Source organism: Malaya genurostris, chromosome 1 (assembly GCF_030247185.1).
Source record: "Malaya genurostris strain Urasoe2022 chromosome 1, Malgen_1.1, whole genome shotgun sequence".
NCBI classification, from domain to species: Eukaryota; Metazoa; Arthropoda; class Insecta; order Diptera; family Culicidae; genus Malaya; species Malaya genurostris.
This window is the reverse complement of record NC_080570.1, coordinates 123785666-123798907: the sequence shown is the minus strand read 5'-3', so window position 1 is coordinate 123798907 and position 13242 is coordinate 123785666. Positions and strand designations below refer to the sequence as shown.

Genomic DNA, 13242 nt, shown 5'->3' with positions numbered 1-13242 from the left:
TTAAGGAATAGTTTGAATCGTCACCTGCTGAAAGGCTGAAACTAATACTCTAGTACCACATTCATCCGTGAACTGTCATCAGTACTAGATCAGTCAGAGACGGATTCTGTGTACAAGAACAGGACACATGTCAAAAGCAGTGGCATATTGTTTTGATTAGAGGTAATGCGTTTTTAGAAAACTAGAAAAATATTACTGGTAATGTGAGACACTCGTTTCATTATTTCCAGAGCAGCGGCGAGAATACGCCCATAGTAAAATGGACGTAGACACTTTCGAAATCGAAGATTTCGACTACGGTGAACTGAAGAACGACACTGCTTTCATCAACAAGAACGAAAACCTTTCAGAATGCATTGAACGGATCCGGCAAAATTTGGCCATCGCCAGAGAGGACTACAAAAATTACGAAAGCTTTACCCTGGAGGAGAAGGTGAAATATGATCTGCACTTATCTTACAGCATCAATTCGCTTTACTGGATGTATCACAAAATTATTGGTCTGGATCCGAACAAGGTAGGAAGAGTTTTCTAGCTGACATGATTCGGTTGTCGATTTATCATATTCTCTAACGTATAGTTATATATAATTTTCGAAACAATTTTCTTCACACAACAGCACGGGATCAAAGACGAGCTAGCTCGTATCAAAGCTGCCATGATTCGGGAGAAGGAAATTTACGACCACAAGTACAACCGACCACTGCTAGATCAGGGTGCTGCCAAACGTTTCGTGCGAGCCGGTTTGTACGACCACAAAAACCGCGATAAGCCAGAAACCATCGATCCACCGCCTAACAAGAAGATACGTTTCGACGATTAGCACCGAAGAGAACTTTCTTTGTTCCTTTCGCAGGGTACAAATTTTCACGTTTGGCTGATACTGCTGCATTGATGAAGGTCTGACCGAACGCCACCTAGTTAAATAAGTCGATTATTTTCTTCAAGTTGTTGAATCCATATGTGGTAGGCATCCATTCTCCTAAATCGCTGCCTACTTGGCAAGAATTCGCAGTGAGCGAAGTTCGTCCTGATAAATTAAAATGTGCACATAAGCGATATTATCCTAATAAATAGAGTATTGACATCGATTCTTACAAATTATTTGAGTGGTTTCTTGGATTCTGGGCTTATAGTTTGTACTTTGGTGTTATATTATCTAATGTTTTTGGGGGCGTCAAATCAATCCTTGGAACCATCTTTTTATTCATCAAAAATCGATTTCTCCAGAAATGGAATTGAGGAAACTTTTATTTTCTTACATTCTAAACCAACGATGGGGGCAGGTACGCCAATGGTTTTGATGACTAAAACATGAAACGACAATTTTAAAATATGTGAAAGCTCGTCATTTTAGAACAGATATCCATCACAGCGTTTCGAACAGTGAATTTGACCCTAAAAATTGTAAATACAACAAAATCTAAAAAATGTTGAACACTGTTGTTTTAGTGACTCGTACACGGAAACAGTTACCAAAGCAAATATACAATTTAAAAAGCACACAATTTCTGTTTCATATTTTTTTTTATTAGTGTTTTACGGTGACTACAAAGCACAAATCCTATCCCACAATGTCATCCCGAATGCCCAAATGACAACACATTCAATTGTGGTTTGGTAAGTGTGTGGTGTGTGGTGTGGTGCTAGAATCGGCATGCATTTTCCAAGCAGTTATCTAGTGCACAAATGTAATCCAAGCCGGTAAACATGACTCTAATGGTGATCTGTAATATATTTGCATTCCAATTTTTACAGTACTGTTTGAAAGAATTTCATTTCATCCTAGATGTCCTATAACCGTTCAATCTTCCTCTGGAAAATATATATATAACCAACAACAAAACAATCGATTAGCAGACTTCTACAAATACGTTAATAACGAAGTGTATGAGAAAAGTGACAACAGCTGTTTGTTTCGAAGAAACATTTTTGTCAGTGTAGTTTTAGACTAGCAATCGACTTGTCAAATCCAATATAAAGCTTAAAGTGGCCCTTACACGATCATTAAAAGTGTCATTACTAAAGAGTAATATAATTTATAATAAACGTGTAAGGGAATGATGAATTTTTCATACAAATTCGAAATATCATTACTTTGGTAATCATTAAAACTGACATAAATAATTCTCGTGTAACGATTTGCCAACAATTTGAATATCTTTTTTTGTGTTGTTGCCAACATTACAGATGAGATGCCATAACATCCCTTATACATTTAGGTCAAACAGGAATTTAAATGCATTTTTAAGCTATTTGTATAAAGCATACCTACTTTCTTTTAAATATCCAGACTTGTTGATAAAACTACTGTGAATACTTCAACATATTTCTAAAAAACAAGATGTAAAATAAATTGTTTATATATTGTGAACTTATAGTTTCAACATTTAAAAAAGTAGGAAAACAACCATTCTTGAAAACCGCAACAGTATTTACAGCAATGTACTAAAGGAATTGATATTTCTGTTATAAATTTCTATTCAACTGCGGTGGAGAAAACTAATTTTGTGTTTTCCAACAACGACTTTTTCCGATATTTTAATTAGATCGTTAACGAGAGCTTTAGCGAAATTTTTAAAGTCCTCCATTCACGTTCAGTCTTGCCACAGATAACAGATATACAGACTCGAGCAAAATTTTCCAAAAATCTAAGTAAATTTCTAATTTGCTATTCGTTGAAAACAAGGAGCTCACTACTGCCACCTACTCGAATATTCGCTTCGATCTTTTAAAGCGTTCTTCCTCATTCCGGAACGATAACAAAATTCTCGTGCCTTTTATAGAAATATTCAAACTACAACGATTTGAACACTTCTCACACGATCTCTATAAGTGTAGAAATGTAGAAGACAATTTTATTTCCAATCGAAAAAAACAATAATAAACTTGTGGTTTTAGCCAACAGTATACTAGTATACAGTATACCAGTAATTGTATGCACCGGAAATTTGATAGCATAGCAGTTACCAATCAACTACATCGGCATCTCACACCATCTTCATTAGAAACATTCAATAATGTATTGTAACTATTACATAGTTTTCATAATATATTCAAATTATGCGACTAAGACTTTCCTATAAGTAGATCGTATCGTCAGTATTACTATTTTTTCACGCCATTGAGACAAACTTTTGTTTTATGACTTTTGCTAACCCTAGAATAGTTTTAGTATGACATCTGGATAATTCTTGTAAAATTCTCTTGAGAAGACTTGAAACGCCTCTTCAATAAAAATCTTCATGAATAACAATCAAGTTTTTTAGCATGATTTAGCAGAGAAATAACATAAATAAATGCATTTTTTCGTTACTGACTGAATGTATAAAGGATCTTTGAAAATAGCTTAAATTTAATAATGGTGTTTCAAATCGACATCACAGAACGCAGGAATTTCATTATCGTTCTTTTTCCATTGATTTAAACTTCTGTGAGGGTTCTTCTAGTGTTACGAAATAATATTTTTGGTCTTAATTGAATGCATAATAGACGAAATAAACATCCTGCTTCACCTTTTTTTCGAGTTCTAGAAACAGTAATTTTACTTGATTATTAGCAAATATACATGATTGAAAATTCAGTTTCGTTTTGTGTTGCAACAGATTTGGAAATAAATGACTGCATTTTCGTGGATAATGACAATGGATCGGGATACTTTTCCTATTTGTTTGTTTATTTCTATAATTGCGGTTTCTTGACAAATAACGCATAGCAATCAGAACAGTGTTGCCTAAAAATATTAATTTTATCATTATCAAGGGGTCGCTATATTTGTGGTAACTGACGGAAAATCACTCACAAACACATTTTATTCCAATTTTTCTTCGGAGTGCCTGGTCGTGTCGTCGGTGGAATGCTGGCCTTAACGTATCCCAGTAAGAATCACAACAAATATTTTTCAGCCTTGTAATTTTCCTGTGCACTGACCAAAGTCAGTTGAAACAGAAAGACAAATTCTACTGTGGATGTTGTAATTTGATTTGAACATGTGAAAATGTGTTATCAAATTACGAACGATACCAGAAATATTACATTTATGATTATAAACTCGAAGGCATTCTCATTTTGTACGTAGCTTACCTGCGATTGGGTCCTAATTTCCGTAAAAAAATCTCTTTGAACAAGAAGCGTCGTTGTATTGAATCTGAAAAGATCATACGAGTTTTTAGACATTCACAAAAGTTGGTCGATTATTTCGAAACACTCTTACCAATTGTAAGCAAATTAAAACGTGGCGCTACGGTTGGTAAAAAGAGTTCGCAAATATTGCTAATCAACATATTTCCTTCGATCAATGCGCAATGTTTTTGCATATGTAGGTGATTTATTGAGTTCAGTGTTCTGTAGATTCTGTTTTTTTTTTCGTTCAATGCACGGATTGTTTCGCTTCATTATGGAAACAAATAATAATATCTCGACACTTCCGCCGCAAAGGTTTCCCCGAGGGGGTCATCGGAAGTTCGCTCACAAAATAAACTCCGCCCCTCAGATGTTTAATATCATTCATAGTGCTTGCAACTGCGTCCACGATGTCATTCTCGGTTATCTCGGATCCTGTGAACTTGACAACCAGTGCTGCCGGTAGATCATTTCCCTCGACAGGTATTCCAACGACGCATACGCTGTTCACTCCCGGGACCTGCAGAATCACGTCTTCGATTTCTGATGGTGATATTTGGTAGCCGGCGTACTTTATAATGTCCTTCTTACGATCAATTATGAATAACAATCCATCTTCGTCAAAATAAGCAATATCACCGGTATGTAACCAAAGATCTGAATCAATCATTTCCTCTGTAGCTTCGGAGTTACCAAAGTATTCCTGCAACAATCAAAACATTAACAACTAGCCTATCCGGAACTCGCGCCGCATGTACCATAAATACGAACGATTTTTTTATCAATAGCTCTCCTTTTTCTCCAATGTCTACCAAATTACCATCATCATCCAAAATTTTCGCTTTAACCTGGTTCGACAGTACTCCCACGGAACCATCTTTATAGGCAACGTCACTGATTGCAGCAAGTCCACCTACCTCAGACATCCCGTAAGCTACCACAAACTGACCTTTCGAAAGATACATCTCGAATGAACGTTTCAAATTGGCCGATACTGGTCCTCCACCACACATCACCAGTCGTAGACTGGAAAAGTCGGCCATCCCCACAGTTGGTTCGTTCAAAATTGCCAACGCATGAGACGGAGGGAAAAATATCATGTTCACGCGATATTGCTCCATCAACGCAATCATCATTCTGGCAGTGAAGGGTTTCGTAGTAATGAGCCGAGTTGATCCCGAAGCCGTGGCCGTCAACAGTGTCGCAAGTCCAGATATCCAATACAGTGAGCTCAAACAAAGCACTCGATCCGATTCAAAAGAAGGCCAAACCGTCGTCAGGTTGGCTACGCAAAGGGCGTGAGACAAACACACTCCTTTTGATTTCCCTGTTGTGCCAGACGAACAGAGGATTATCGCCAGTTGGTTTGCCGGATCTTTGATCTTTGTTGGCTGATACTGTCTCTCGAGACCAGTTTCCACTAGCAAATCATCTACACGTGTATACCCGTTGACGCGTGGGCCAAAAACAATCAGATTTGGTTCTATATTAGCCATTTCACAAGCTGCCTTCACTTCCTCGATTAAATCTCCTTCGCAGGTAACTACTTTTGGCTTGACGGTGGCAAACATGTGAGCAAAATCATCTCTATGAAACTTGGGATCCAGTGAATTGATCGACAACCCAAGCATAAAACATCCAAAAACAACGGGCGCCAGATTTTGATTGTTTCTTGAAATTATTGTCATCACATCTCCCGTTTCATATCCTATAGAAGCGAGATTTTGGGCAACACGCACACTTCGTAGACGCATCTCATGGTACGTTACGCGAACACCACTGTCAGCACTGATTTGAGCTATCTTCCAAGGAGCACGGCTCAGTATTTGCCAAACAAATTCTCCAATACTTTGGTTTGGATTGTACAATAGCGGTACATTGCGACCACTCCACGTTCTGTTCTCTGAATCGTAAAAAGTGTAAACGTCTCGTGGAAACATGACTAGCACTGTCTCCAATCAGGTTTGAATAGAGAATAAGAACGAATGATTTCAGCTGACCGACAAAAGGATTCATTTATACGGAAAATCAATATTACAAGGTGAGCGAATTCATGCCGTAACTACCAGTTTGAACTGTAAATACCGGCTGCAAGCACTAACTGCTGTAATTGAAGGATGAGTAGCAAAACATGAACTTGTCAAGTTAACGTAATGCTATATTTAATCGGTTGCCTCGAATTGAGTCATTTTGAGGTCATCATAGTTTCATATAGATAACAAAGATATAGACTGTTAATTTCAAACATGCTATACGTTGAAAACATAAGACTCATCACGGGCAAAAATCAACTTGAAATATTCTTATTTTTACGTTTCGTCTTCGAATCATCAGTACTTTAGCAGTTTATTTGAACTGCTAATATCATCTCGTTGTTCACCATGCACCGGCAAGCAGAGGTAAAGTCGATGCTACTTGCAAATCCCTATTTACACATAAGTTGGTTGAACGTTAAACAGCAACGATTACTTATATTTCATCTGATTCATTAATTCCTAATGATTAAAGTCTACGTGAGCTTCACCTACACCTACACGAATATGACTATAATTGGAAGTATTAAGGTTAGCACTACACGTGCGCTCATTCCCATGACCAAGACTTGTGTTTTGTATTTATGAATATTTAAGTGCCCTCAGCATATCCTTTAATCATTCATTTCATCGGAAATACTATAGAAGATCAAATGGTTTTGTTCTTGAAAACGCAAGAAAGTGTTCGCATTACGAAAGATAAAGTTCGACATTGATAATGAATTCGACCGTCCCACGACAAAAGGGCCTAACTGGTATTTTTACCTCTTCCATGGAAGATTTTTCAACACTAAGTTCCATGAACAATAGAGTACTTATTATATAAAAGTGCAAATAACTTGACTTTTCTTTCAAATTTTTACGCCTTCCTTATCTTTTGAACCCCTCCCTCTCTTGAATCAAAATTTTGCAATCAATGTTTTTGTTCGAATTTGAATAATTTTTCTAAGACATTTAGCCTTTTTATCGAGAGACGATCGAATTTCTCACATAACACACAAGTTCTGCAAGCTTTACCGATTTTTCGACTCAATACAGGAATACAGATATGCTCTCTTAAAATACCGATAATTCAATTTTCATACAGATAAATACCGATTTTCAGTTTTTATGTTTTTTATTTGCTCGCAAAATCAGTAAATCAATTTTGGATTTCTCGAGATAGATTTTTCTGCCAAATACAGATTTATGAGAAAAAAAACAATTGGCATCTCTGTAACACACAGTCACGATTGGCATATTGCCGCGGAACTGAATTATTGGTAGCGACACCTGTGGGTTCTTTCGGAAATTTTCATATCGACAGTAGTGATTTGCAACGATTTTTTCGTTTATTTAGCGGCCCTTACACGAGTCATGAAAATGTCATTTCTAAAATATAATATCATTGTAATGAACGTGTAATGGTGCAGTAATGACGAGATTTCTATCAAATTTGAAATACATCATTACTTAGTCATCATTAAAAATGACAAAAATGATGCTCGTGTAAGGGCCGCTTTTAGGCTGTGAACCATTTTTACAAAAATAGACAAATCGAGGTCTCTGTCCTACCAATAAATGCTTAAAAATCCTTCAATTTTGTCTAAAAATTCGTATTCTACAAAAATCTCAAACTTAGTAATACAAATAACTATAAAGGGCGTAACTGTCATTCCATTTGCTTACACAAGTTTCGCCCTCCGTGTTCCATGCCAACAAACAGGGCGATACTTTAATTGCTAGTAAGAAAGGGCGAAACTATTTATTTTCTTTATTTTAGATGGTTTCCGAACCTTTTATTACTGGAAATAGTGAAGGAGACAATAAAACTACTCGCAGATCTGTCTTAGTCGTGAAAACCAGCCAATTTCATGAAAAATGCGCAAGGACGTATCTTTATAATTCACACAGGAAGTATAAAAGTAAATAAATCGAAAAAGGGCGAAACTCTTTTTATGTTGATTTATTCAGTTGATATAGAAGGAAAGTGGTAACATTTGCGTGCCTTTTGAAGATAAACTAACAATTCATCGACTAATCATAAATTGATCTGAGAATATACGATAATTTCTAAACACGATTTGAAACCAAATACGAAACATTCATCGATGATTTTCTCCATTTGCTGTCAATGTTAGATTCGCCGTTCTTTGAAAAACAGCTGATTTTAACTTTTAGTAAAAATCTGACACTCGAGCGGTTAATTTGATGTTATCAAAAATAACCCTGCTCGAGAGCATGGTTATTTTTGAAAGATCGATAGTTATTTTCCGACGCTGAAAAAAATCTTGCTATAAAAATTCTAATATTAATTCTTTAGTTGAAATTGTTTCCTGTCGAAAATAAACTCGAATAGCGGCCCTTACACGAGCATTATTTTTGTCATTTTTAATGATGACTAAGTAATGATGTATTTAAAATTTGATAGAAATCTCGGCATTACTGCACCATTACACGTTCATTAAAATGATATTATTTTTTTTAGTAATGACATTTTTAATGACTCGTGCAAGGGCCGCTAAAAACTTTCCGTCCGTCAAATTTTGAAATGGGCCGTAGTTTTAGTCAAATTTAACTAGTTGACACAAAATAACCACTCAAGTGTCAGGTTTTAACCAAAAGTTAAAATTAACCGCGAAATGGTCACAGCCTAACTACAATTCTTGGAGGAAATCATTTCATCAGAAGTCATATATATCTGGATTGGTCAACCAAAAAAAGACAAACAACGATGCTTGTATACAAAAACTTTTAATTTTCAGTTGCTCTATAAAATAATATTTTAGTTTTTGTACAAAAATCAAATCCTAAATTCACACATAAACATATGCACATTTTCCAAAAGCCCACATTTAATTTCCTCATGGTATGAACACATTTGCCTGCATGATGCCCCACTACTTTGATGCAGAGGCCGAATTAGTTCGCTCAGGGAATTTGAACCGTCTGATGACGATGTTGTTCTTAGTACGCTTCTCCGATATCCAACCGTAAACATTGTTTTGAGACGTTTGCTGCTGTGGGGTAACATCGGTTTCTGAATTAAAATTAAAAAAATACACATTGAGGAAGCTCGTAAAATTCATTAACTAACCACTTTCCAACTGTGGAACATTTTCCTTTCCTTTGCCATCGGCAGCAGTCGTTGCGGCAGTTTTGGCAATCATCTCGGCGAATTGTTTCTTCTTATAGCTATTAGCAATTGGAGCGTCCTTTGAATTAAAAATTATATCCCTATATTTGAGAGTACCGTCTTTCTCGGCAGTAGACGAGCCCGCCAAATACAATTCTTCCTTTTTAACTGATTTAGGAGACGGAACTGGAGTAACCAGAGGAGTAGCCAAAGGCGAAAAGATTTCTTCTTTGACTGTAGGACGAACGGACGCAGTTGTGGGTGGAGGCGGTGCCAACATCAATTTCGGTTGAGTGTTCGAACCTTGAACTACAGGAACTTTAGGGCTGACATGCAAATCTGCTAACAAATCCAATTCCTTCCAACGATCTTCGGTTGAAGGAACTGAAGCTTTACTAGAATAAAATCCTATGTGAGGCTTTGCCTTTGCCACCAGCATCTCATTGATATGGATCCCTGCTTCCATGGTATCGAACGGCAAAAATTCGATGCCGTGTTCCTCTAGCAACGATTCCCGGTTAATGATGATATATCGCGACTTAAGTGCTTCAAAACGCCATTTGGCAAGATCACACTGTGCATCCCAGCATATTTCATCTACTATCCGTTTCGACATCTGTAGCTGAAAGAGTTGTGTCTTCAGAGTAGAACTTTCATTCCTAAAACAAATATTCGAATGAGATTTTGTTTCGTTTCGAAATCCTACATACATTATTTACTTATAAAATGAAACGAACGAGTCCACCCATGGTGTGTCGCTGGCATTTTCCATTAATCTTCGTTCGGCCGAGCCCAGCTGATCTTGCAACCGTTGATTCAGTTCTCTTAGTAAGATTATTTGTTTGGAAGATTCATCTTCAAAGTTTCTGTTCGCCCGGAGGAACAGCTCGCTACAATCTTGTATCTCATTGCAAATCTCACGGTTTTCGCGTGTTAACCGACGAATCTGAAACTGACTTTCCGAATAAAGCTTTTTCATCTCCCGGTAGCGCTTTTTATGTGTCTCAAGCATTTCAATCAGCTTCTGTCGTTGATCATCTACCTCAGCAAATAAAGAGTTTCCTTTTTTGTTTGCATCATCCGGCACACTTCGAATAGCGGCCAATTCTGAGTTTAGTTTCATGTTTTCCTCGTGCGCAGCATCCATCATAGTTTGCATTTCGATTAAATCTTGCTTTTTTCTGTCCAAATTATCTTCCAAGCATTCGAGCTTCTCTTTGCAATTTTCCAGCATGCTCTCTGTATTTGTCAATTGAAGCACCAAAGTGTCAATTTTCTCCTGTTGGTCGGATATTAGTTGCTTTAATTCTTCATTTTCTCGTTCAAGAAATGCTTCCTTTTCCGAAGATAACGTGACATTCCCCGTGGTGCTATCGGGATTTGTTTTCGTCAGTTCAACTTCATCAAGTTTCGTTCTTAAATCTTCCTTCTGTTTCTGTAATTCATCTATCGTCGTTTCAAGCCCCGAAATTTGCTGTTTCAGATCGGCATTGGAATCCTTCAGTGAAGTCAACGTCGAAACATATTTATCTTTGAGTGCCGCCAATTCCGCTTTGTGCACAGAATCAATAGATTCTAGCTCGGCCGTCAAATAAGCAGACGATTCCGATGCAGTCTGGTAGTTCCGACGCAAATCATAATTGATCTGTAATTCACTTTCGTAATCACACTTCAACGCCCGGTAACTATCCGCCAGTAACCGATATTCCTTTGCCAGATCTTCGTCCGAAACTGACGTGACATCTTTGATAATGGTTTCGTTGACGCTCATCATCGCAAGATATCAGCATTATAATCCACCGTTCGTTCTAATGAATTACCTTATACCAGTGTGTAGAACTTTGAGTGGTAGGAAATTGAGAAAAGTTAAACATATATTCACCATATTTTTTACTGTATTTGTTATTTTAAAAGTACCTGACTGTTGTAAAATAGTCGCTTGCTTTAAAAATTTATACCGTTTCTCGATATCAACATCAACCCTTTTTGTTTGCCGATTTTTGAAATTTGAAATCTAGTACCACATAAGTTACACACTAATCACAAGAGGTAAGTTATCATAGTAAATTCATTTGAAACCACACTGATAACAATACACTGAGCAAAATACCATAGTAACCGTATCCTGTTTTCCATTGTCAATACAACTATACGCTTAAATAGTAGCAACAATCATGATATATGACTATTCACCATCTGTATTGTATAAATTACTAGACAACAAAGACTACGACTTAACTCAACTATTTGTATTTATGACTTTTCTGGCATGGTCATCCTGACAATGGTAGTCTTCTCAAATATAAGAACAAATAGTTAAAATCACAATTTCTAGTAAGGTGAAATTGCTCTCGAACCTTGATATAGATGAGAAGCGAAATAGTTATTACTACTAGTAAATATGTTCACAATATAATAATGTTACCATAAATAGATACATGGTTTAAAAGACGATTATGAAGTTTGAAAACACTATTCATGTAGTCCATATCAACAGAATTTATGTAGTAAGCACATTATCGTATAGTGTTTTTCAACCTACTATGTATTACATTTGTGCTGACTATACAAATTGTCAATGAACGGGTGTACTGTTATTGTCACATAAAGTTACAATTTAGCAGAAAATTTCGTACATGGGTAACACATCAGTGATGGATTTGAACAAAATATTCTATATTATGACTGTGCACTTTGGTAGGTCTTGCAGGTAGGTAAAGTTTGTAGCCTTACTAGTTCCGTCGTTGAAATTCAATTTTTCAACAAATTTTTTCGGCAACGGTTATGTTTTCCAGTGAAATCAACATCTCGTATACGGTTTATTATTCATTATCGGTCGCTGTAGAAACAACATCAAGCGATTGATGAAAAGGAAGATTATCATTTGATTCCCGGATTCAATTCGCTCGAATCCGACGGAAAATCGCAGGTGGGTATCGAGGTTTGCATCTGGACTTGGATTTCTTTCCTGCTGCCAATTCCTGCTTCAGGAAAAACTCCACCGGAGCCTTGGATCAACTGATGCTATCAAGCAATGCTACGCAATATTTCACCAGGTATATTATCATTTGATTTTATGCGAAAATAAAACAGAGTTTAATGAAATTATTTTGTTGTTCTTATTTAACAGAGTTTAATGAAATTATTTTGTTGTTCTTATTTTAGAAGTTTTGCTGATCTTCAGCATTGTTGAATCAACCACTGCTTTTAGTTTCAAAATAACTAGAAGTGAAATGTCAAAAATACCATGACTCTGGTTATAGCAAAAACTACAATGTAAAAAAAATATTCGGTCATGGTTAGGCTAACCATCTCAATCGTATTAGTTATTAATACAATACACTGTTCAATATTACTATTCTAGAGCCGATACCATTCATAGTAAACATAAACTTGACTATTGTTGAAATCATCTGATTTCATAGTCGGCTGAAAACCACTATACGCTCATGTTTTTCTGAGTGTAGGGTCACTTGACATATATTTAAACAGCACTTCAAATTAATACGTATGTCTCGCGTTTTTGTGATAACGACCAATTGAAGAATCCAATCAGAGTGATTACCACGAGATAGCGTTATGGTAATTCTTTTGACATATCCTATGTATTTAGACAAATATTGGACGAATTTTTCAATTAACTTGAGTTTGAACGAATGCAGATGGTAAAACCGACGACACGACCTGCCACTCGTCCATCAAAACTGTATCGCAAATCTAACTACCCCTCAGTAACTGGTAATGTCAAACCGAAATTACCTAGATAACTATTAAAACTGGCAACAAATGTGATGAATTATTGATTTTGAATAACAGTTACTATAACTTTGGTTACTGAACATTGAAGACTTGAAAAATGTAAACAAACTGCCTCGAGTGGGAGATCTTTATTCCGGGGTGAGTTGCAACTTCTCTAGCATCATCACGGCTTTCGTTTAGGCTGACGTGAATAAAGTTATTTTCAAATGAAAA

The 13242-nt window shown here is 36.4% G+C and overlaps 3 protein-coding genes across 4 annotated transcripts; 1 reads left to right on the top strand and 2 right to left on the bottom strand.

Moving 5' to 3' along the window:
* The first annotated feature begins 26 nt into the window (after nt 1-26).
* Nucleotides 27-1104, top strand: LOC131425683 (nuclear nucleic acid-binding protein C1D-like). 2 transcript variants are annotated; one of them, XM_058587753.1, is made up of 3 exons: nt 27-162; nt 231-517; nt 620-1104. In XM_058587753.1, exons 2-3 carry the CDS (start codon nt 260-262, stop codon nt 821-823), a joined length of 462 nt encoding a protein of 153 aa, XP_058443736.1. In that variant the 5' UTR covers nt 27-162; nt 231-259; the 3' UTR covers nt 824-1104. The 2 variants fall into 2 exon arrangements, with proteins under 2 accessions (XP_058443736.1, XP_058443737.1); XM_058587754.1 differs by having other exon boundaries at nt 99-162; nt 236-517.
* Nucleotides 1105-1519: 415 nt separating this feature from the next.
* On the bottom strand, nt 1520-6062 carry LOC131425681 (uncharacterized). The gene is made up of 5 exons (XM_058587751.1): nt 4881-6062; nt 4214-4825; nt 4084-4147; nt 2276-2332; nt 1520-1815 (listed from the first exon to the last, which is right to left on the bottom strand). The coding sequence occupies exons 1-2, from the start codon at nt 6060-6062 to the stop codon at nt 4370-4372; spliced, it is 1638 nt and encodes a 545-aa protein (XP_058443734.1). The 3' UTR covers nt 1520-1815; nt 2276-2332; nt 4084-4147; nt 4214-4369.
* Nucleotides 6063-8904: 2842 nt separating this feature from the next.
* LOC131425680 (protein Spindly) lies at nt 8905-11288 on the bottom strand. The gene is made up of 4 exons (XM_058587750.1): nt 11188-11288; nt 9990-11109; nt 9232-9929; nt 8905-9174 (listed from the first exon to the last, which is right to left on the bottom strand). Exons 2-4 carry the CDS (start codon nt 11042-11044, stop codon nt 9035-9037), a joined length of 1893 nt encoding a protein of 630 aa, XP_058443733.1. The 5' UTR covers nt 11045-11109; nt 11188-11288; the 3' UTR covers nt 8905-9034.
* Between the last annotated feature and the right edge of the window lie 1954 nt (nt 11289-13242).